Source organism: Corvus hawaiiensis, chromosome 17 (genome assembly GCF_020740725.1).
Source record: "Corvus hawaiiensis isolate bCorHaw1 chromosome 17, bCorHaw1.pri.cur, whole genome shotgun sequence".
NCBI classification, from domain to species: domain Eukaryota; kingdom Metazoa; phylum Chordata; class Aves; order Passeriformes; family Corvidae; genus Corvus; species Corvus hawaiiensis.
In genome coordinates, this window is record NC_063229.1 from 9,142,185 (window position 1) to 9,165,646 (window position 23,462).

Genomic DNA, 23,462 nt, shown 5'->3' on the forward strand with positions numbered 1-23,462 from the left:
GGGGTTGGGCTCCGTCCAGATCCCCTCTCCCGGTGCCATCCGCAGGTCAGCCCTGAGGCTGCACAGAGCCTCCATCCCCCCATGTCCGCATGACAGTGCTGAGCCAGGGTTGCAGATGTGCCGGGGCCGCCGGCACAGCTGGAGTGGGGCCGAGGCCTGAGAAAGCCCCTGCGCATTCCCCTCCCGCCTTCTCCCTTCCCGTTCCCAGCTCCATCCGCTGCAGCCCAGACCAGCTGGAGCCAGGCAGCCCTTCCTGGGATTTATTCCAGCTTCCTGCCCCTCCTCGCCGGCCGGCCGGGGCTGGGGCTGCCTTGGGCTGCTTCCTTTCCCTGCTCGCAGCCGCCGGCCGGGCGCCACTGCCAGTACCCATCATCACACGGGACCCCGGCTCTCAGCACCAGCACCCACCATCACAGCAAAGCATGCCCTGCCCTGCGTGGTGGAGCATGAAGTGCAACTGCAGCACCCATCACCCATCATCACCTAGCTGCACCCCTGCTGCAGTGAGGAGGCTCCACAGGGCTCTAGAGACAAGCAGCCCTGGTGTGTGGTGTGTCCCACCTCACTCCAGGCACCAGCACTCCCCAAACATGAAACCACCCTCCCCTTGCCTGGCGTTTGTACCCTGGGCACCCCCAGTTCAGCTCATCCCACCCCACTACAATTCCTGCTGAGAGTTTGGCACAAGGGGCGTATGCCCAGGAGCTCCCCTGGCCAACGGGCCTCTACACCACTGCCCTGAGGTGCCATGGGGGAGTGAGGATCATCCCAAACCCCACATTTGTTGGCAGCAGAACAGGCAGCTCTGGCCCCTGCCCTAGCTGGGCGCAGTTAAGTGGACGGAGGTTTCCTGCCGGAGTCGGCACATCCATGTTTCCGCAGCCCCCATGGAGCCGGAGGGACCCTGTGGAGAGGGGAAGGTGGCCCAGCAGCGGTCCAGACACAGTGGAGCCGTGTGGCCTCGGCCCTGGCGGGACCGGAGGTGCCACAGGCCCAGGTGCAGCAGGCGAGCAAACCAGGGAGCGCTGAAGTGCTGGCTCCACTGGCGGCTCCTTGCAGGGCCCAACACACTTCCTTCCTCCTGGCCAGCCCTGGCTTATCAGCCAGGCAGGGTGAGGGGTGACCCTGCTCTCCCCTTCCCAGGCCTTCCGCTCCCTGCAGCCCTGGGAAAGGTCCCTGCCACGCTTCCACCACACCTACAGCAGGCACGAGCTGCGCTGAGCTCTGCGGGGCAGCAGGGAGACAGGAGGGTGATGCTGGCACGGGGGGTACCCTGTGCACCCCCCAGCCTGCTCCTGCACTTTTGGGGCCTCTGGAGGCTGCGTAGGGATGCAGCTCCCACCACCCGAAGCCAGGGAGGATGCAGAGCCTCCCAAGATGTGGTGCCAGCCCCACACCAAGGGACACACCAGGCTGGGGAGTGGGGTCCTGACTCAGGGTAGGGTCCTGCACCCCACGGCAGAGCCAGAGTCCTTTTCCACGGAACACTGGAGGCTGGTGAAATCACATCTGGAGTCTAGACTCAGCGACTCGGTGGGCTGGGCCTGGCGGCCGTGCTGTACCCAGACCCTGCTGCACACTGTTTGCTTAGCTGGAGGTATTTAATTGGAATTAAAGTGGCCCCTCTTGTTTTTGCGGACAGGGCTGTTGGAAAAGGAGCTGTAAGTCATAGAAAACATCTGTAGGAGCCTGCGAAGGGTCATTAGATGGCAGAACGCGAGGCGCCACTTTTAGTGCTCGCAGCCGGCGCAGGGAATAATGGTTCAATACGGCTTTTGTGGAGGAGCTGCCAAGCCAGCAAACACTTTCTATTTATTCTGGCAGTGGGCATGGCCAGAGAGATGCAGGATCCTCCACATGTGGGCCCCCAGGAGGGGTAGGGAGGACACTGCCAGTGCTGCAGGACACAGGGCAGCTGGTCCCAGTGGAAGCCGAGGTGGATGCTGGAGCTGCCCCTGCCTGCAGCCCCTCCAGCCCCCATGCCTGCACCAGCATCCTCTGCCCATCCCAGCCCCAAGGGGTGCAGCATGGTGCCTGGCTCCCTGCAAGGAAGGGGGACAATCCATGCTGTCCTCACCCTGCTCCAGGGCTGGGTTTGGAGTCACCCATCCCTACCCCTCCCATTCCCTCTCCCCCAGGCCATGGAGGGTTAGCCTCAGCTCGATGAGCACCCCAGCAGCTGAGGCAGAGCACGTCCCCACCCTGTGGGGCTCCTGCATCCCGATCCCTGCTCAGCCACGCTGTTCTGGGGCCAAATCCCAGCTCAAACCCACACAGAGGTCAGTGACTGCAGCCCTAAATCTGGGTATCGCAAAGCAGGGGCCAGGCTGGGGGAAGGCCCAGTGCCAGAGGAGTGGGAGGGGGAAGGGGACGGTCACTTGGTCACTTGGAAACAGCCAGACAATGGCCACTGGCCCCACTGGGAGAAGGTGGGTGAGCTGGACGCCAATCCCGGTGCCGGCTGGGCAGCTGAGCAGGGGCACGGCCACACCAGCACTCCTTCCTTCAACATGGTTTAATATGAGAGAAAGCAAATGCACAATACAAAATTTAAAAACCGGCATACATCGATACCCCACCTGGGTGGCTGCTCCGACACACACAACACGATGCTCTTGCACAATTGTTTCATCGTCTGTCACTTGCAGAGGGTCTTGAAGGGCCCCACCCCAGCAGCACTGGGTATGGCCCACGGGCAAGGTCACTTCTCCTTCTTGGAGGCTTCTGTTGGCTCTTCTTTGGAAGCCCCTGGCACCTCCTTGGGGGTTGAGCTCTCCTCGTAGCTGGGGACAAGAGGGACATGAGTGGGGCCAGCTCCTTCCTGGGGACAGAGCCCTCTGCCACGTGGGGACAGCCCAGCCTGTGGCCTTGGGGTCTGCCCTGCTGCTGCTGAGGACAAGGTGGGCTCCAGCCATCAGCCCCCAGCACAGGAAACCCCATGGGGCAGAGCCCAGGCAGGGAGATGAGGGATGCATCCCCCTCAGACATCTCCAAGGATAGGGTGGACCCAGCCAGGGGCCAGACTGTGCCCGAGGGTCTGTCCTTGTTCCCAAGAGCACTACTGGATATCCTGGATAGCACATGCTTTCCCTGGCTGAGCACTGGTGCCAGTGGGGCCGGTTAACAGGGGAACTGCAGCAAGACCAACAGCAGTGCTCCCTCCTGGGGTCGCACTCCTCTGGCTGCAAACCCCCTCCACCAGCAGCCCCAGGGCTCTAGCTAAGGAAACAGCAATGTTGCTCCAAGCAGAAAGGACAAGAGCTGGGATGTCAAATCCTCTTGCCCTTCCCAGTCTCCTCTCTCAGAACGGGAGAGAAGCTGGCCCACAGCAGCGCAGCACAGCTCCAGCCTCTGCCCATGGAGCAAGGAGAGCTGGAAATACGGAGAGCTTGGACCAGGGAGAGCCAGGACCTGCCCCTACCTGGCCAGAGCGACAGACAAGAGGCCCCAGCGGCAGTGGCTACATGGCACTAGGGCTCTGCTGCCGGCGTCGGCGGGGACAGGACAGTTTCTGCTGCATGGAATCAGCCAGGCTGGCCGGCGAGCCAGACACCGTGGGGAAGTGGGTAAGTCTTGGTGTGTGTGGCAAGATTTCAGCAGAGGATTCATAGCTGCAGGAGAGAGAGGAAGCAGGAAGGGAAAGACAAGGACAGAAAGGAGAGGGGGGAGAGAGAAAAAGCAGAAGAGTTTTGGAGTGAGAGCACTGAGAATGCACCACCCTGTGCAGGAAGCCTGGCACCCCCCTTCACCTGCTGGCACCCGCTGACCTCTCCTTGCCTGCAGACTCCAGGACAGGGCTGCAGCATGGAAAAGTGAGCACTGAAACTCAGGGATGAGGCAGCTCCCACTGGCATGAGCAGAGCCAGGCAGCCAGAACCAAAGGAGAGCAAGCCTGAGCAGTGGGGAGGTGGCAGTGGAGCAGCCCAGGGGCTGGGCAGGTCACAGGGAGATGCAGCAGACCCTGTCCTGCCACTCAAGGACAGCGTGCCCACAGCAGGTGTGAGGGGCAGGATGGGTTCTCACTGCTGAGGGAGGCAGAGCAGAGCTTCCCACCTAGCCTAGGGAGGTTTGGAAAGGCTGAGAGCCATGAAGCTGATCCCAGTGTCACCCACCTCTGCTCCACCAGCACCCCTTCCCTGGGCTGGCAGCATGGATCTGCTCACTCCCACCCTGCCTGCAGACCCTCACTGCTGTGAGACACCACGTGCAGGCAGAGACCACAGGAACTGCCAGCTCCAGGGAGGATCAGGGTGCAGTGAAGCAGCACAGCAGAGCTACACCTGGTGGGATTCCTGTGGTGGGAGCCACTGTCCTCCAGGCATCGGTCCCTCTGAATCCCACTTCCTCTGCCTGCAACTGGAGCCACTTCAAGGGAGGTCTGGCCTCACGGGTTGTCAAGTTTGCAACTCTCCAGCATCCTGCCCTTGCCCTGGCAACATTTTGCTGCTGGAACAGCTTGTGCTACTGCTCTGGGGGGTGGGGGGATGAGGTGCACTAGCCCCTGGCTATCAGGCTCCCTGTGCTCCTTGCTGCCCAGTGGGCCCAGCCTCACAGCTCATCTCTCCCCAGTTTCCTGGCAGGAGGTGCTGCTGCTGTCAGCTGGTGAGTCACAGCACTGGGGAGAGCGGCTGCACGATCCCAGGTGCACAGGAAGGACGATCCCAGGACACTCAGCGCCTGCAGCAGTGATCGTCAGAAGCAAACATCAAAGGAGGGGCAGGTGCGGCAGGGCTGGGGATGGCCCAGCTGAGAGCCGCTGGGAACACGCATACCTGCATCTCCCAGGGGAGGGGAGGGGAGGGGAGGGGAGGGGAGGGGAGGGAGGAGGGAGGACAGCTGGCTTCCCGTTGAGCCCTCTGAGCAGGCTGGGAGCTCAGGGAGGCTCCCTGGGGAAAGGGCACTAGGGAGGCTGGATGGTGCACAGCTCTGCTTTAGGATGTTCCCTCCCCTCCTCTGCATCAACCATCATTACTGTACTGAGCCACCACCAAGTCTCAAGCATGACAGAGAAACAGCTCCCAGGCAGGAAGCCAGAGCTGCCCACAGCATGGACAGGCTGAGGGAACAGCTGGAGCACAACAGCCCGGTCCCCCTTCCTCTGTATCCACAGTCTGTGGGGCAGGGAGACTGCTGCAAACCAGGAGACTTTGCCCAAGCAGGGAGGTTGGGATGTGCTCGAACCAGCCTTGGCTGCTCTCACAGCCAGCTCTGGCTCCACTTTTTCCCCACCCACAGGCCCTGGGACACAATGACCAAGTATCTCCACACCAGGTGTGCAGTCCCACCCTCCCCTGCCTGCCAGCGCATGGGAAGAGCCTGTCACTGGGGTGTAAAGCAATACCAGGTGCTGCCTGCTGGTACCACACCACAGCTCCCAGGAGGCGGCTGGAGCCAGGCCCGGCGTGTACAAACACAGACCCGCTCCCTCCACCCACGCACGTGCCGGCGCACACCCAGAGCATGCCCAGATGAACCCGTCCCTCCAGCTGTGCCCAGGCGTGGGAACATCTGCACGCTTCATGTGCTCCAGCGCCGCCGGCAAAACAGCTCCATCCCCAGCTGAGGCTCACCTGAACATTTCAGTTACTTCTCCCTTTGCCAAGGCCACGAGAAGTGGGAATCCAATGCAGGCGGGGACCAGGTACAGCAGCGCAGGCTGTGGGGAAGAAAAACAACTGTTAAACCAAACCACAAATCACCCCTTGGGAGGAGTGCAAGGTGAGCTCATGGCCTTGTCTCCTCTGCACCCATGGTGTCTGTCACATGGCTGCACAGATGGTTAACACCCCAAAAAGCAGCTTCAAGAGCTAAGTCAGAGCTGCAGCAGCATGAAGCCAGATTGGTATTAGGAGGAAATTCTTCCCTGTGAGCGGGGTGAGATCCTGGCACAGGCAGCCCAGAGAAGCTGTGGATGTTCAATCCTGGGAAGTGTTCAAGGCCAGGTTGGACAGGGCTTGGAGCAGCCTGGTCTAGTGGAAGGTGTCTCTGCCTGTGGCTGGGGAGCTGGAACAAGATGGTCTCCAAGGTCCCTTCCCAAACCTTTCTGGGATTCAGTGAAAGTCCTCACTGTGAGGTTCCAGTGGGCCATGAACACACTGAAGCCCCTGTGCAGACCACAGTGTATGGGCTCCCAAGGCCCCCTGCAGCACAGCCAGTGGGTGCTCAGGGCAGCTTGGCTGCAAAGAGCCAAAAAACACAGGGCCCCTGGCTGAGGGGCTGTTGACAACAGGGAGCCTTGCCCCAAACAGGCCTCTGCTCCAGCTGGGCACAGGAGCTTTGGACAGGGAAAGGTACAGGCAGGCACTGGAAAATAAAAGCCAAGAGAAGAGGAATAAATCTTTTTCCTGGCAGGATGCAGAACTTCGTGGCCAAGCTGGCCTGACCCACTTGGATGTGCATCCACAGGAGGCAGCAGGGTGGAGCTCACCTGGGCGTGCTTGAAGATGTGCATGATGAATATGGTGAGGCCCAGCCCAAAGATGTAGGCCACAAAGCTGGTGTAGAAATACGTGTGCGTGTTCTTCTTCAGGCTGTAGGGAAAGGGAAGAGCTCAGTGACCTCAGGTCTGGAATGCCAGTGGCCGAAATGGAATTGGCCTGGTACTCTCAGCCATCTCCCACCATGCTGGAGTGTGGGGAGCAATGTTCTGCCTGTGCAGCCCCCGTGTTGTGCGAGCAGTGTGGGACTGGAGGCAGTAATACCCAGGTGAGGGGCTGCAGAAGGGAAGGACGCAAGCGATCCTGCTGCTGGATGGCAACTGGGAAGGGCTGGGGCTGGAACCCAGGGAGAAGGCCCTGTTGTCTTGGTGGAGACTGGCCTGTCCCTGGCTCTCAGCAGTTGCTGTTTTATCACAGGGCAGGCTGTGAGAACTGGGATTCCCAGCAGGTGCAGGCAGGATGTGGGTGGCAACACCTGGAAGAGCTGGCACAGACCAGAGGGTCTTTGCAAGAGCAGTGGGAGCGGGGCCACACCACTGCAGTCACAGAGCACCCTGCTTCCCGGAGCCTTTCGGTGTGGGGCAACTGCTGCAGCCTGGCTGTAGGCGCAGCTTCCCTGGAGCTGCTTCCTCCAACGTCAGTGGTAACCTGGAGGCAGCCAGCACTGCCAGGCACTGATTTGCATCCACGCGAGCACTTCCCAGGTGCCAGCACTCCCAGCTCTTTCCCACGCTGTCACTGCTTTCTCTCACTGCCCTCCACTCCTTGGTTTCAGGGAGCTGGTGAGGCTCTCTGGGGCTGTTACATGCTGCTGCCCCGATTCCCATTCCTATGCTGCCTGCCCTACCTATGCCTGAACTCAAACCCAAACTCATCCCCAGTGCTCAGGGCATACCCACAGAGCCAGCCCCCTCTTCCAAGAGCTTTTCCTTTCCCCTGCCCTGCTCCCAAGTCCCTATGCCCAGCTCCAGAAGGGAGCACATGACTGCGCTCCTGGCTCCCCCATCTCTTCTTTCCCCTATAAAAGCAGCTCAAATATGCTGCAAGATCCAACCTGCCAGAGACCCTTCCCTGCCGCCTGCTCACCTGATATCAAACCGCAGCAGCAAGGCAATGAAGATCCCTGTAGGGAGAAGGAAACAATGAGGGGCTGGAAGCGGCAGAGAAGGGACAGCAAGGGGCCAGAGGAGCAGGGAAGGGACAGCGAGGGCCTGGAGCGGCAGGGCAGGCTGAGGAAGGCAGGGCAGGAGCCGCGGCGCTCCGGGGCCGGTGCCGTGCCCGGGGTGACAGTGCCCTCTCGTGGCACGCGGCACCGGGACAGCACCCGGACCTGCGGGGAGACTCCCAACCCACCGGAGACCCGCGCGGGGCTGCGCCTGGCCAAGGGCAGAGCGAGGCACCTGCTCAGCTCCCCGCAGCCCCCTCGAAGGAGATCCCAGTCCCGTCCCCGCTCTTCTGTCCTCACCCGGAATGACGATGTCTCCCAGTCCCAGCATGGCGAAGTTGTCAGCATCCAGCCCCTTCTCCAGCAGGTCCTGAGGGAAAACCACTGCGAGGGGCAGAGCGAAGCACAGTGAGGGGGAGTGTCCCCACCGAGTAGACCCCAGCCCCACTGGGCCTGGCAAACAGGGACAAGAGCAGGGCAAGGGACCTGTTCCTGCCCTCAGCCCCCTCCTTCCCTGTAGCTCCCCTTGTTCTTTCTCTGACAATTCCAGGACAAGAAACCAAGGGGTCCCAGGACCCAAACTACTGCATGCTCCACAGCAGCACCAGTTCACCCCTCCTGCTGCTTTGGGGCTCTGTGGTTTTTGGTTTTTTGGGTTTTTTTGGGGTTTTTTTTGGTTTTTTTTTGTGGTGTTTATTTGGTTTGGACTCTTTTTTTTGTAAAGGTGAAATTGTGCACTCCAAAGGTGCAGAGTGACCCAGACAGACCAGGGCTCTGCAAACCATCCCTCTCCAGAGACCTGTCTTGACTTGAGGCTGACCAATGACAGGGAGGAGGGGTCTCTAGCAGGAAATGTTCCTGCACACATCCCAGCCCGAGCCATCTCCAGAGGTGGAGGGTGCATGGGGCAGGGCCTGCAGCAGAACAGACCCCAACACACAGGGAAGATCTACTCACGTTTTATTGGCGCCTCGAATGATTTGGCAACTGTCACCATCACATTGGTGCCAAAGACCTACAACAGAGGAGCCCAAGGTGACCACAGCTGCACAGGAACACACACATGCTCAGCTACAGCCTCACCCCAGGGCCAGGAGTGGCCTCAGGGGCAGAAAACAGTCAAAGACCTGCCAAAATATGGGTGCAGGAGCCCTGCAAGCCGGCCCACTGTCCGGGGGAGGAGACACATGACGGCACTGGAGGAGGTGGCCGCTTCATGGCTGTCCTGCTCTCAGAGCAGCATGGGGACAGCACTCACATGGCAGAGCTGCTGCCCACCACCCAGCCCTGCACCTCGCTTCAGCTTTAATCAGTCAGCTCCATGGAAAGTCCAGTTGGAGGGCAGGAGCTCCCAGTGGAGCGTCCCAGCCTGGGAGCTTCCAGCAGGGACGGGGCAAGTGTCAGATCAGCTGCAGTGTGCTCTGAGGTCATTTACTTGCACGCCCCTATCAGCTGTAAATACTGGCAGTGTTTGGGGGGTGGACTGTAAACACTGAGGGCAGCCACCCTGACCTCTGCTCCTTTCCATCTCCAAGCCTCCAGTCCAGCAGGCACAAAAAACAGGTGCTGGTTAGCACTGGGTGAGCAAGATCCTGGAGCCTTGGATTAAAGGGAAGTCTTAAAGCATCAGATTGACTCCCATAAGGTGCAGCAAGTTCTGAGCATTGTCACAGAGTGACAGGACTCCACACTGGGATCAGGGAAAAAAAACCACCACATGCAAATTCACCCCCAAGACTATGTGCGGGCAACAGCATCAACACACTGAGATCTCCTTCCTCCTTGAAACCCTCCTGGGATCTCACTGTGATTAAATCCGTGCCAAGATCCAAGTGACCAGTTCCTGCAGAGGGGCACAGTAAGAGGGCCTCCACTTCAAGGCAGCCCTTCTGTAAGGGCAATACTATAATCCTTGGGGAAGCCGAGGTGGGAGACAGCCAGCAAATGGAGAGCAGAGGGGTGCACTCGCTGTCTCCAAAGCACCGGGAAGACGCTCACACACTAAGCAGGGCCTGGGGCACCAGGTGTGCTAAGGCAGAAGGCTGAGTCCTCTCCAGCTGAGAGCTGTGGAGGAAGTGGCCCACAGGCTAAAAAACCACAGAGCCCAGAATGTTAACGAGCCTGGGAAACAGGGGCAGCACTGGCCAAGTACAAACAACCCACAGTAGCCAGGTGTAAATATGGAGGGATTACACAGGCAGCTGCAGAGCTGCTGGACAGACCTCAGTGTATACAAGGCTCTCAGACATTTGGAAACATGGTGATTCAGAAGGTGGAGGCAGCAGGAAGGACTGGGGAATACAGACATTACAAGGAGTCACATTCTCCATGCATGGAGCAGAGCACACGACTGCGTTCCTGCCTTCCCCTCCCCTTTCCTCTAAAAAAGCAGCTCAAATACACTGCAACAAATAAGGAAAACCTCAAAAGGAAAAAGTCAGGGTGCAGCATTGGCTGAGGAAAAGGGACTGGAGGCATTCCAAGGTCTGGTCCTCTGTGCAAGAGAACAGAAGGACACTAACGAAACCAGCAGATGAGAGAGCCAAGGCACAGCTCACACAAGCAGGCTCAGTGTGCCCCAGAGCAGCCTCCAGCCCACCCAACAGCTGTCAGGGATTGGGAAGACCACAGTGGGGAATATAGGACCAGATATGACACACACCAAGTACCCCACAATAGCCCTGATGAGGTCCCTGCCAGTCCTGGACTCTCTGAGTGAGAGAATAAAAGAAAACACATTTGATGAGCCACATTCTGCCACTGTGGATTCTGTCATCAACCCTGCCACACCCCTCTGGGCTGAGAAAGTGAAAATTCTGACTGCAAGTGTGTGTCCAGCCAGCATGGTGCCTCCAGAAAGGCAGAATGCCAGATACATGCTTCCACCAATGGCCTGTGGAACGCTCCCGCTTACCCAGAACACGTCGTAGATGAAGAGGCCCCCAAGCAAGATACAGCCAGTGCTGACGTTGTTCAGGTGCAGCAGCTCCACCCCGTTGAGGGAGAATGCCAGCCCGAAGAGATTGTTGGCAATCCAGTGCTGAGAAGGACAGGAAAAAGAGATCTAGGTCCTGCTGCACATGGAACCCCCATCTTGCATGGAAATGGGTCCGTGTCTGATCCAGCCCAGTCCCCAGCTGTGCCTCATTTACCTTTCTCAGCAGGTACCAGACTCCCACAACACTGCTCAAGGCCAGGCACACAAGATCCTTGGTGTCAAACTCGTAATTCACTATTTCTGCAAGAAAACAGAGAAGTCAGACTTGGGGCAGGCCGGGCAGCTCCCCTTCCCGTGCAGGGCTGAGATGAGTGATTCCACAGCTGGGGAGCCCAGAGCTCAGTGCTCATGTCCCTAACGAGGGGACTGTATCTGTGGTACACACGTGCAAACCGCCTGGGAACAAGCAGTGGGCCCTGGAAAGCTCAGACCTTCTCCTTCAGCCAGACGCTGCACATGGACAGCACCCGCGGTCCTGCTGTCAATAAGGAAATCGGATTCAGGCACTGCCTAAGGCAGGGAGAGACAAATCTTCTCCCTCTTCCTGTGCCAGTTAACTCGTGGTGGTATCACCAGAAATACTCCTTTACCAGTAAAGCTACTATGGGGCAGGATACTTATCAAAAGCATCTTCTGCCAGTGCAAAGATCTGGCCCAGATAAGGCAGCACAAACCAGTCAGACCTGTGCTTTCCAAGGGGCTTAAATAAAGGCTGTGCTTTTAACAACAGCTATAGCTCCATCCTCCCTACAGCACTCTGGGAGGTGTTTCTGGGGTCTCCCTGCCAGCCAGAGGCAGCACAGAGGCAGAGTGCCAGCCCAGCTCTGCAGGGATACACGGGGCTCACACTGGCTATGGAAGCTCAGCGGGGAGCAAGAGGCGAGTCTTTGAGAAGGTTGTTTCAATGGGCTGAGAGTCATAAGACCAAAAAATAAAGAAAAAAAAAAAAGAACAGTAAAGGCAGAAAACATTCAGGCTCCCCTGAAAGACCGGCGAGCCAACGTACCCTCCTTGCTCTCCCCGGAGCCCTGGGTGAAGAGGAGCTGGTACTGTTTGTTGGGGAAATTTGCAGGGAAGAATCTGTTCATCATGGGGCTGAAACGAGAGGTGCAGAGAAGGGCAGTTTGACAGAAACCCCGCAAGAGGTGCTGCCCAGCACCTCTGCATTTGAGGGGGCCCCATGCCCCCTCCCAAGATGGGGAAACGCCAGGTTCTGCTCCACCAGGGACTGGCAGGAGCCACAGCAACTCATCCTGCACAGAGATCTGATCTGGCTGTATTGTGACAGCCCCCCACATACTCCAGGGCAAGAAAATGGAGCATCACCCACAAGAAAGAAGGACCCACCCCAGACCCCAGCAAATGCCCCCCAGCAATCCTCTGGGTACCCAGCACTGGCTGGGCCATCAGTGACTGGGTCTGCTGCAGAGCCAGAAGCAGAGCAAAGCCCTTGCCCAGCACCAGTCTAGGGAAAGCATCTGGTCCCCAGTGCCCCAGAGCTCAGGAAACAGGAAACCAGTTCGACTTTTTCGGTTACTGAAACAGCCTGAGCTTTCAACACCTCATGCCATGCACTGCCACGAGAGGCCAGGGACGTTACCATGAGCTCCAGCTGCCTCTGTCACCCATCCCAATAAGGGTGCTGAAGAGCTCTTTCCTCTGCAGGGCAGCAAGAGGGGTTTAAGTTGGATATCAGGAAAAGGTTCTTCACCCAGAGGGTGGCTGGGCTCTGTTACAGACTCCCCAGGGATATGGTCATGGCCCCGAGCCTGCCAGATTTCAAGAACTGTTTGGAAAACACTCTCAGGAAAACGGTGGGATTTTTGGAGTTGTCCTGTGAAGGGTCGGAAGTTGGACTCAATCCTTGTGGGTCCCTTCCAACTCAGGATATTCTGATTCTGTGATGCTGAGCCACTGAAGCTCCTCCGGGTGAGTTGGCCTTCTCCCATCATAGCATCCACTCACACTTCCACAAGCTCTCCCAGTGATGCTGTATGGGGTGCTGGCTTCCTAGGACCCCCAGGGCCTTGGTTCCCATCACCAAGGGACAACACCCTAAGAGGCTGGGCAAATACCCTAAAGACCTGGCTCTGCTGCAGGGTAATGGTGCTCTAAAACCCTCCCAATAAAATGAACTGAAGCCTTGGGTAGCCCTGTGCCAGTCACACCTATCCTTGTGCTGTACCTGATAGTGTGGGACAGGGCCAGGATCCCCAGCACAAAGAAATACATGGAAAGCAGAAGATTGATGTACTCTTGAGAGAATATCTGCAAGACAAAACCACACAGGGGTTAGTTAACACAGCATCCTCCCCATCCTCATGCTCCTGTTGGCAGCAGCTGTGTCAGTGCTCCAGGGAGATGAGAAGAATAACTGGAATAACCCAAATTCCTGCATGCTGAGGGAGAATATGTTGGAAATAGCCATGTGCTCAAAGAACAAGCACAATGGGCCCGTGAGCTGTTGTGCATCTGTGAGCTGCAGAAAGGAGGCCAGAGCTTCCCCTGCAGAGCAGGGAGTGAGGCACCGCTCCCAGGGGCTGCCCAGGCCCAGGGCAGCAGCAGCATCCCCTGCCCTAATTAAACAGGGCATTATTAAAACTCCTGCCCTCCAAGACACACGCTCCCTTACTGAATCACACACCTACAAACCAGCGTGGAGGGATCCTGGGGCCCTCCCTGCTCTCCTGGAAGGGGGATGCTGGAATAGGAGAGCACATGGCACACAGCCATTGGCAGAGAAGGGACTGAACTGCACCATTCCCAACTCTGCACCTTAACCCTCACCTCCTGGACAGCCAGGAGCACCCTGGCACCTTGCAGCTCTCCCAAAACAGCACAGCTGGAACCTGCCATGCCCATGGACTACTCTGTGTTGCAGCCCTACAGCTCTCCAGACCCCTCTGGGACCTCAGCCACGTGCCAGACCTGCATAGGTAGCCGAAGGTGCTTGAGGCCAAGACACCTTCTCCACATCAACAAAAGCACATGCTGCTAAGAGCTCCCATCCACTTCTCAGGTCATCTGACTCTGCCTGTGGGCTCTGAACGTCTGAAAGACTTCACCTGATCACACAGGGGCTCCCCCAGACTTGCAGCCAACATGGCTCCAGGAGCACAGCACGGAGCACAACACAGAGGCAGCAGCATTTACCCCTCAGAGTCCCTGGCACCCTCTGGCTGCAGCCTGTGCCCTGTCACGTTGGCCCACAAAGGCAGGAAGAGCTCAGGGCTATTTGCTCCTCGGCAGCTCTCCAGAACCAACCTGTGCACAAACAGGCTCTGATTTCCCCCAAGCTGTGACAATTCAGGCAAGAACTGATGTCCTCCCGCGCGGTGACACCAAAGAGCTCGATCTGTGCAGCCTTACACACCTTCTGCCCCAACACTAAGGGCCAAACCCAGAGTCAACCCATTATGGGAGCTCCTACCAGGCAGGAGGACGTCCTGCCCCAGCTCCAGTGCCACTCACTTACTTTAAAGAAGAGGTAGAGCCCCAGGAGGGTGCAACTGGCAACAATGGGAAAGCGAGCAGCGTCTCGGCTGGTAATGGTCTCTGGCATCTCCGAGGAGTTCTGGGGAGGGAAGGAGAGGACAGGAATGGATCAGCCCCTGCTCTGGCTTCACACCTGAGCAGGGGGGTGAACAGACACAACACGCAGGGCTCCACAGTGGTTTCGAGAGGGACAAAACACCCACTGGCCCCTGCTGTATCTGGAGGTGAGCCTGTGTCAGAGGCAGAGCCTGAGATGGAAAACACAAACCTTGCACTTGTCCTTCCCAGGGCAGCCACAATTTACTGCTTTTCTCCTCTTGGAGAAGGAAAAAATCCCTGTGCTGGCGTTGTTCCTTTCTCCCCTGCCCAGAGGGGAGCTGGGCTCCCTCACCGCTCACGCCCAGCCAGCCCCATCTGTGCCACCATCTGCGATCACCCTGCGCACGACGCGTCTCTCCAGCCACCTTCTCATCCCTCACCTTGCTCTTGGGACACTTCTCGTGCACAAAAGCCCCAGATTTATAAACCCCTTCCAAGACATTTTTGCACCAGCTCAACCAGCCCCTTTCAAGCCATTTCCCACAGGAGACCTTCAGCTTTCCAAGGAGGCAGAGGGCTGCCTGTCTTCTGCCTGTTCCCTGCCTGCTCCAGACCCAGCTGGCTGCTGCTCAGAGATCTAATCTCACTCAGGCAAACACCTGCGGCCAGCACAGATCGAGGACACCTCAGAAGCCCTTGTGCAGCTTATCCCAGGCACAGCAGTTGTCCCGTGCTGTGCCCAGCAGTGCAGAGGCACCCAAATTCCTGCTGCTCACTGCAGAGTGAGAGATGAGAACCCCCCGCCCTGAACCACGGCTGGGCTCTGCTCACAACTCCCCACCGCCTGGGCTGCCAGAAGCCCCTCAAGATCAGCTGAAGCCCCTAATATGAGGCTTAAGGGCACACAAGGAGATTTTAAAAATAGTAATAGATCAGACTATGTAAAACAGTCCTCCCTCCTGAGCTACAGCAGCCCAAGTGTTGGGATTTAAGTCCCTGCTGTGAGATGCAGAGAACAGCGGGAGGGATACCGGGACAGGGCAGGCTGTGCCACAGGAGAGCACCCCCGAACCAGCCCCAGTGCCGCGGGGCAAAGCCACACACGAGTCCCACCAACACAGCTCCTCTTGAGGAGGGACAAGGGACGGTTGTGTTTTGCAGCACTTGAATTTATCGGGGCGGTGAGGACGTGGCTAAAGAAGCCCCGGGGAAAGCCAACTCTCTCCCCGGCGTTCCCTGCGTCTCCAGGCCCAGGGCTGGGGACATGCAGCTGCCGGTCCTCCCGTGGAACGGGGCGCCCGAAGGAAACCCTTAGGGAGAGGCGAGGCCTACAGGCCCGGCTGCCCCGAGCCGCGGGGATACCTTGCTCTTGGCGCAGCTGACGGAGCGCAGCGCCCCGAAGAAGATGGGCAGCAGCGCCATGAGGACGAGGCTGCCGTAGGCCAGCGCCATGCCCTCGGGGGTGGCGGGCGGGCGGGCGGGGGTCCCGGTCCCGGCCCCGGGCGCGGCCCCGGCGGCGCTGCCGTTGTGCGCCGCGGGCTCCTCCATGGCGGCTGCTCCCACCGCGGTCCGCACCGACACGTCCCCTTACCGGCCGGAAGTGCGTCACGCGTAGCGGCGCTGAGGCCGGCCCCGCCCCGCGGCCCCGCTGCCAGGAGCCGGGCAGCGCTCGGGGCCGCGCCGCGCTCTGGAGCCGGGCAGCGCTCGGGGCCGCGCCGCGCTCGGGGCCGCGCAGCGCTCGGGGCCGCGCCGCGCTCTGGAGCCGGGCAGCGCTCGGGGCCGCGCAGCGCTCTGGAGCCGGGCAGCGCTCGGGGCCGCGCCGCGCTCGGGGCCGCGCAGCGCTCGGGGCCGCGCCGCGCTCTGGAGCCGGGCAGCGCTCGGGGCCGCGCAGCGCTCTGGGGCCGCGCAGCGCTCGGGACCGCGCAGCGCTCGGGACCGCGCAGCGCTCGGGACCGCGCAGCGCTCGGGCCCTCCCTGCCCAGCCCCCGCTGTGTGAAGGGCAGGGGAGAGCCCGAGGAGGCGCCTCCTGGTTTCCCGCAGCCCCTCCCCGAGCACGAGCTCGGTGGCAGCTCTCTGTGCCATAGACCCGAGGGAGTTGGGTTGGGGGCTGCTGGGATGCTCTGGGTTTTCCTGCCCTTCACCGTTTTCCAAGGACCTCCCCCCCGTTTTTGGGAATCTTCTTGACTGTTCCCAGCTCGCCCGTGGTCAGAGCCAACAGTCCCTCTGTAAAATGCCTTATAAATGGCAGCAAATTCTCCCCGTGCACTGGACTGGGACCAGGGTTCTGGTGGAAAATTGGCCGAAATGTGTGTTTTTCTCACAAATACTCCAAGCCACTGGCAGCTCGGCTGTGCCACCTTTTCCTCCTCCTCCTCCTCGCTGGGATGAAAGTCTGCTGAGGAGCAAAAACTGGTGAAGATCTGAGCACAGTGAAATGCTGCTGCCCCCAGTTTAGATCTGAGCCATGGGCAGGAGATGGGAGCACAGCAGGGATTAAAACACAAGTCTTTGATTTTTTTTTTTTATATGTCTTTTAAATTTTATATTTTAAATAGAAGGAATCTATTTCAGGACCGGGGTGATTCATAGTTCCATGTTTCAGGCGGAGGCCAGATGGGAAGGCCTCCTGGGAGCCCCTCTCTGCGGGGTTGGCCTCCTGCCCGGGATGCTGCCCTCTCCCTCTGACTGCTACTCCCACAGCGGAGAAGGATGGGCAGCAGTAGGCAGTGTGCCCTGCACCCCACTGCATCCCACCCTGCTGCCTGCCGTGGCCCAGCCTGGCACAGCACAGCTCCTGACCCTGTCACTACCCCTTCCGAGGGTCCATCTGCCTTCTAAATCCCAGCCTGGCTTGGGAATCCTCACAAAGGGTGGGGTTGCTGTGCAGGGTGGGAGGGGGGAGTCTGGGGCTGCTGTCCCAGGGTGGCCGTGTGCCAGCGAGGAGCCAGCGGGGTCCCATGGGGGTGGGAGCAGGGTGGTGGGCACCGGGGCTGGTAGCACTGGGGACTGGGGGAGATTGTACTACGGCTGGTGGCCACGCAGAGATGGATGGCATTGGGACCGATGGCCACCCAGGGGCCGATGGCACTGGCATGGCTCCGAGAGCACTCGCTGGAGCAGCCGGTACCATCGAGACCCGGCACCACCTTCCCCAGGGCTGAGCCCAGGCGGTCCCTGGCCCCCTGCCAGCACCTCTTCCTTCCACCCTCCCTCCGTTTCCCAGCACCTCACCATCGCCCCCCTTGGCCTCTCCTCCCACTCCTCCCATCCTCCAGCACGGCCGCATTTTTCTGGGTTTGAGCTCATTCTTTCCACTCCCCTCTCTGCTGACTGCCAACTTTCCATCCCATGGCCCCCCTCCCCCGTCTCCTGCCACAGGGAAACACCAGCTGCAGCTGCGGGAGGGACCGGCAGCAGCAAGGAGCCCCTGTCCCTCAGGTGCAGCCCCCAACCCCGGCGTGGCTGACGCTGTGTGAACCACGGCATCGCCTCCAGCAGCACCAGGAATCGCTGTGCCAGGAGCTCCAGGGCAGAGCAGTAGGAGCAGAGCAGCAGCAAGGATGGAACAGCAATGCCATGGGCACTAAGCAGCACAGAAAAAAAACCTGAGCACCCATCTCCCCATTTCTGAGGACAAAGCTTGGGATTTGCACCTCTGGAGAGGTGAGACTGAGACTCTGAGAGGAGAGACTCAGAGAGTCTCTCTCTGGAGAGACTGTTTTCCCATAGGGACAGGGTGCTGCCCCATCCCAGTGTCCCATTTGTGCCAGCCACAGCCCGTGGTTCCCCACGGTCTGACCACAGAGCGAGCGGAAACTCCCGACCTGCGTAGGAGGGCACCCCTGATCCTCCCTGGCATTGAGCCCGGGGTCCTGAGCAGGTTCCCTCATGGAATCCCAGCTGCTGGATGGCAGCACAGCCTAAAAACAACAGGCAAAGCCCACACGGCTCCAGCATTGCCTCCCTGGGTGCCCAGGGTCACTCCCTGCTCGCTGCAGCCAAGCACGTCCCTTCCTGGCTGTGCCATTCCGCTCGGCTCCTGCTCCCTGCCCCTTCCCGGGGCACCAGGAGCCACCAAGCGCCCGGCTCCCTGCCCAGGCTGCAGCTCCCACGGTGTTCAGGAGCTTGAAACCTGCAGGTCAGCAGAGCTCAGCCCTTCCCAGAGGCTTTTCCAGAGCTGGGAGGTGCAGGGGTCTTCACAGGGGATGATGCTGGACCCCTGGGTGAGGAACTGGTGGTCAAAGGGTGGCCAAAGGAAGCCCTGGGCAGAGGCTCTCCCTGCCCCAAGCTATTCCATCTCATGGAGAAGGACCCAGCCAAGGCCTGGCTAGAGCAGGAAGCAGATCCTCAGCCCTGGCCACAGGCAAGGAATGGGGCTTCAATCTGACCATGTGGCTCTGGGATGTGGCTCCCCAGGGCAGGGACCCAGCAGAGAACAGCAGCTCCCTGATGCGGTTTATTCTGCAGATCAAGGGTTTCCCCATCACACCAATACAGAGAGAGCACAGAAACACTGGTGCCAGAGAGACAAAGCTCTGGCACAGCAGGGTCCGGGTGCCAGGTGATGCCTCTGGTGCTCCCCTGCCCCCTCTCCCCAGCCAGGGTCCAGGCTGTCCAAGGTGGACACTGCCACAATGCCCTTGCCAGTCCCTGCTGCCCTGCAAAGGATGGCACTGCGAGCAGGACCTGCCACACTCCTGGTAACCTCCAGCCCTGCTCTGGGGCACAGCCACCCCTCACCTCCAGCTCCGCAGGAGCAGAAGTTATCCAAAATCTCACCACCCCAAGTGCAGGTACCTGTCCCATCCTCCACTCCATAGACCTGGTCCCACTTATCCCCTCTCCTGGAGGGGAGTGGCTGGATCCAGAGCACCTTCGCATCCCTCAGCACTGGTGAAAACAGCTCCACATCCTCAGCATCACTGCAGCCCTGGCTGAGCTCTCTGCAGAGCCCCCGGCCATGCTGCTGGCAGAGAGCAGAGTCCCAGCCAGCCTGTGTGGAGGGACGGGACTGCGGCTCTCAGAGCACAGACAGGTCATGGCAGGATTTGGAGCGGACTTTGAGGGCCACTTTGCTGCTGTTCCTGGCCACCAGCCTGTCGAGGAAATGCCGGGCTCTGCTGGTGAGGCTCTCCTTGTGCTTCTGGCCAGGCGTGGGGTGTGGATGGGACTTTTTGCCCCCTTGGCGCAGGCGGATCTGCCGCACCACCCCCTCGAAGAGCTCAGCGACGTTGTGCTGCAGAGCTGCCGACGTCTCGATGAACTTGCAGTCAAAGACAGCAGCGCAGGCCTGGCCCTCTGCAAGGGAAGGGCAGGGAGTTGGCAGGGCCCTGCCGGCAACCCCGAGTACTGTGGGACAGGCGCTGCCACGTGCATGACAGCAGCTGCACATCCAGGGACGAGGGGAGAGATGTGAGGGAAGCAGCTGGGCACGAGCCCCCTCAGGAGGTCTCCACTAGCCAGAACCTTCACCCCCTACTCACCTTCTTCGGACACCTCACGGCACCGCACCAGGTCGGTTTTGTTCCCCACCAGGATGATGGGGATGTCCTCGGCCTGGCGTGCACGGCGCAGTTGGATGCGCAGCTCTGAGGCGCTCTCGAAGCTGTCCCGGTCAGTGACAGAGTAAACGATGATGTAGGCATTCCCCACCTGCAGGCAGTGGCTGCAGCGCTGGCTCTTCTCACCCTGTCACCACATGGGGAACGAGATGTCACCAATCTGTGGCCGTGACCACTTCCAGGGGACAGCAGAGCACCCTGGCACTGTCAGCGCACCCCACCAGCCCCCACATTGTGGGGAACAGATGCATGACCCTATTAATTAAATGCAGATTAAAAGTTTTGGATTGTGAGGGGAGTGTTTGGGAGTTTTCCTCTCTATCAACAACAAACTGGGGCTGTGAGTTCAGCTTGATGTGGGTAGGTGGAGCTGAATCCCCTGGGAATGCCCTGGGACAGTGTGGTGGGTGCTGCACCCCGCGTGATCCAGCACTGCTGGGCAGGGTGGGAATAAGCCATAGCAGAAAAAAAGGGGGCATTGTCGGGGTATTACAATGCTGGGACATCTCTGGGCAGTGCAGGTACGTGCCAAACACACCCTCAGTCCATGTGGGTGCTGCACCCCTGTCCACAGCATTGACTCCATCCCCACTCCCGGGGACTCACTGCCTGGTGGCACCTACAGGAATGCAGGGCCCTGGCATGAAGGGAAGGAGGGAGGCACTTGGAGGGAGCCAGTAACAGCAGCACTGTTATTTCTGTCCAGGAGACACCTCATGTGCTGGGCATGAGGAATGCCCCATGCCAGGCTCTTGGGGGCACCGTTTGGTCTGTTAAAGCATGTGTTCTGGCTGGCGATACCGACTCGTGAATTTACCCAGTTGGATCCTTCAGCCCCATCCCAAACCATTTCCATGCATTTTGAAGTGGGTTATCATATCAGCACCCACACCAGCGAGGACACGGCAAGCAGCCTCCCATGCCCGGGGAGGGTGGGCACAGAGCTGGGCAGAGATGTGACCCCAGCCTGTCCTGTCCAGTGTGTATCCCCTGCTCCACAGTGGAGAGGGGAGCCCCAGGTTGCCCTTCAAAGCGCTCAGAGGCCCCAAGACAGCGTCTGTGCTCATACAATGTCCCCATGGCACATCCTGGCTCACCCAGCTCCCTCTAACACCCAGCCCCGCCGTACCCGCTGCTCTGGCTCCCAGGTGTCCAGCACCAGCAGTGTGGTCTCCTCGCCATCCACGGTCAGCCTGCGCTCGTATGCGACCCCTGCGGGACATCAGGAAAGCCCGGTCAATGCCGCACTTCCCAGACAGCCGGATCCCGGGCTTCTCTCCGTCTCGCCCGTGGGTTTGTCCCATCATGGGGCCACCCTGCAGCAGATCCCCCCCCATCAGAAACCCACCTCCGTGCTGGTCCAGCAGGTCCCTCTCTTGGACGCCGGCGAAGAGATTGACCAGGCTGGTCTTCCCCACGCCGGGGTCACCCAGCAGCACCACTCGGTACCGAGGCTCCCTGAGGCTTGGGGAGCCCGAGGAGTCGGGGGACCAGCTGCCGCGGGGGGCTCTGCCGCCCGGCTCGGAGGCCGTGTGGCCGAGCTGGGGGTGACAGGGCTCACCTCGCGAAGCGGCCCCAGAGCCACCCGGCCGCGACAGCGGGGTGCTGGCCCTCCGCCGCAGCGGGCTCCTGCTCCCGGGCTGCGTGTTCAGGGTCATCACCGGCTCCAATGGCAGGGGGCCTGTGGGGTGGCAGTGGGTGTCGCCCCGAAGGGCACCCGCACCCGGCAGCCCCCGACCGCGCCGCTGCCGCTCCTGTGGCCGCTCCCGCTCTGAGCCGACGGCAACTCGGGCACAACTTTTCCGAGACACCCGCACCGCCGTCTGCCCCGGGCTTTAAGCCCCGGGAGGTGGAGCCCCTCGCCGCTCCGATCCCTCCCCCGCCGGACACACCCCCGCCCGCACCGGCCTCGGCCCGGCCCAGCCGCCCTGTCCCGGTCCCCGAGGTCCCCGAGGTGCCGGGGAACGGCGGATTCCCCCGGGACGCGTACCCTCGGTCATGGGGAGCAGCGGTTACATCGGGATGCTGCGGGATGCGCTGCCGCGGGTGGGGGCTCCACCACTCTGCGGTCCTGTGTGGAGCAGGATTACCCCCGTTCCTGGCCGTGGTCTCGCCACCCCAGGCCCGGTTCCACCAAGTAAGGAGCGAGCCGAGCCTGGTCTGGTCCTGCCCTGCCCAGGAGAGGATGCACTTTTTCAGGACCTAGAAGCCCGGAGCCCGGCTGTGCAACTCCGTCTCCAAGATGCAGTGGTGGAACACAAGGCTGCGGCTCTCCTGGCACCGGCAGTAGCAGGAGCTGGTTTTATTTGAACCTGTCTGTTTATCCCAGGCACTGGCAGCACTGTCCCAAACGGTCCCAAACTGTCCCAGTGCGGGCACTGATCTGACCCTACACTGGGTCACCAGTTCAGCCCACACTGGGATATACTGCAGAGCCTCATGGCACCAGGGCTGGTCCCAGGACATCCTTCATGATCAGAGCACAGCGATGGGGAGGGCAGGAATGACAGCAACACTTTTATTGTGCCATGAAACCACATCAGCAAATGCCCAAGGTGCTGAGCAGGACTAGGGGGAAGAAGGGCTGAAGGCAATGGAGTCAGCTCAGCACCTCATTCAAGCCTGGCTGCTCCAGGCTCTGGGCAAGGGGCTGGCATGAGACGAGGGACACCTCCTTGGTGGGAATACTGAGGACCACCTCAGTACCCAGCATGCACCTGAGAGAGGAGAGAGTTAGAAGGGGCAAAGCACAGAGTGGGAATAAGCTGCTGTGCTTTGGCTGTTTCAGTATGAGGAGGAGCAGAAGCAGGAGCAGGGTGACTGCTCAGATTGCGCTCAGAGGTGTCCCGTTCCCTGCATGGCAGTCCTGTCCTCAGGGGGCACAAGGTGGGTGGAGGGAAGCCTGCCTTGTGTCAGCCTTGCCACCCTCTCTATGTCCCCAGGGTCCTGCACTGGCTCTCAGTGGGGACAGCCCAGATGCTTGTTCTGGGACCCAGGACCATGCAAGCAGCTGGAGGAGCAGGGAAACACTTTAAAACCAGGTGAGGGTAGTGCCCAGCTCCTGTTTAGTGTAAAAAAGAGCCAAACCTGACCCCCAGGCAACCCAGCAGTATTTTCTCATGCCTTGTGGTCTGCTACAGTCACTGACCGCTCTGCCAACCATCAAAATCGGTTCCAGCCCAAGCCCTCCTCCACCACCCTCAGACCACCCTCTTTATGGCAGGCTCAGCTCCTGCCAGCCTTCCCAGAGCAGCAGAGCCAGACACAACTCCTGGGGCTCTGAGAGGGAAAAGGAATGAATTCAGCCACTCTCATTGTCAGTCCTGAAAGACAAACAGAAGCAGAGAAAGCCTGTTGGAGCAGCGAGGTACATCTGCTTTCTCGCAGTGGGGACAAGCGCGGCAAGCTGGGCTTGCTCAGAGCTGCCTCATCCATCTCCGTCTCTGCCAAGGACAAACTGTGTATCCAGAGTGTCCCAGCATAGGGCTCAGACCTACTGGTGAAATCCACCCAGAGCCCCTGGGAGCAGGAGGATTTTTAAGGAGGGGAAGCTGAAATGCAGATGGGAATGGATACAGGGGGGGTTACAGCCCCTCTGGGCTCCACACGCTGCCAGCGACATGCAGGGACCCAGGGAGGGCCAGCATGAGCACTGTGCTCCTCTGCACCCTCACGTTCCCAGGCTGAGCAATTTGTGGCTGATTTTGCTCTTTCAAGATGCAAATCCAGTGTCTGGAAGCAAAGAGTTAATTAGCAAAATGAAGGGC

General features: G+C 59.9%; 2 protein-coding genes across 3 annotated transcripts; both read right to left on the reverse strand.

The window, feature by feature from the left end:
- Positions 1 to 2,497: 2,497 nt before the first annotated feature.
- Positions 2,498 to 15,697, reverse strand: HM13 (histocompatibility minor 13). Of its 2 annotated transcripts, XM_048322049.1 has the most exons (13): positions 15,497 to 15,697; positions 14,076 to 14,174; positions 12,786 to 12,868; positions 11,607 to 11,695; positions 10,755 to 10,840; positions 10,517 to 10,642; positions 8,560 to 8,617; positions 7,903 to 7,986; positions 7,524 to 7,560; positions 6,428 to 6,530; positions 5,571 to 5,656; positions 3,422 to 3,611; positions 2,498 to 2,783 (listed from the first exon to the last, which is right to left on the reverse strand). In XM_048322049.1, the coding sequence occupies exons 1-12, from the start codon at positions 15,680 to 15,682 to the stop codon at positions 3,461 to 3,463; spliced, it is 1,188 nt and encodes a 395-aa protein (XP_048178006.1). In that variant the 5' UTR covers positions 15,683 to 15,697; the 3' UTR covers positions 2,498 to 2,783; positions 3,422 to 3,460. The 2 variants fall into 2 exon arrangements, with proteins under 2 accessions (XP_048178006.1, XP_048178007.1); XM_048322050.1 differs by lacking the exon at positions 3,422 to 3,611.
- A 2,880-nt stretch (positions 15,698 to 18,577) lies between these two features.
- REM1 (RRAD and GEM like GTPase 1) lies at positions 18,578 to 21,531 on the reverse strand. The gene is made up of 4 exons (XM_048322265.1): positions 21,044 to 21,531; positions 20,825 to 20,907; positions 19,618 to 19,822; positions 18,578 to 19,432 (listed from the first exon to the last, which is right to left on the reverse strand). Exons 1-4 carry the CDS (start codon positions 21,351 to 21,353, stop codon positions 19,155 to 19,157), a joined length of 876 nt encoding a protein of 291 aa, XP_048178222.1. The 5' UTR covers positions 21,354 to 21,531; the 3' UTR covers positions 18,578 to 19,154.
- Between the last annotated feature and the right edge of the window lie 1,931 nt (positions 21,532 to 23,462).

What these genes read in the sequence shown, in the direction of transcription:
- HM13 (XM_048322049.1), bottom strand. Translation starts at nt 15,682, where the DNA reads ATGGAGGAGCCCGCGGCGCACAACGGCAGCGCCGCCGGGGCCGCGCCC. An exon ending in TCATCTACGACGTGTTCTGG is followed by an intron (nt 8,618 to 10,516) that starts GTAAGCGGGAGC and finishes CCTCTGTTGTAG; the next exon opens with GTCTTTGGCACCAATGTGAT. An exon ending in GAAGTAACTGAAATGTTCAG is followed by an intron (nt 3,612 to 5,570) that starts GTGAGCCTCAGC and finishes TCTCTCCTGCAG; the next exon opens with CTATGAATCCTCTGCTGAAA.
- REM1 (XM_048322265.1), bottom strand. Translation starts at nt 21,353, where the DNA reads ATGACCCTGAACACGCAGCCCGGGAGCAGGAGCCCGCTGCGGCGGAGG. An exon ending in CCTGCTGGACCAGCACGGAG is followed by an intron (nt 20,908 to 21,043) that starts GTGGGTTTCTGA and finishes GATGTCCCGCAG; the next exon opens with GGGTCGCATACGAGCGCAGG. An exon ending in CCTGGGAGCCAGAGCAGCGG is followed by an intron (nt 19,823 to 20,824) that starts GTACGGCGGGGC and finishes ATGTGGTGACAG; the next exon opens with GGTGAGAAGAGCCAGCGCTG.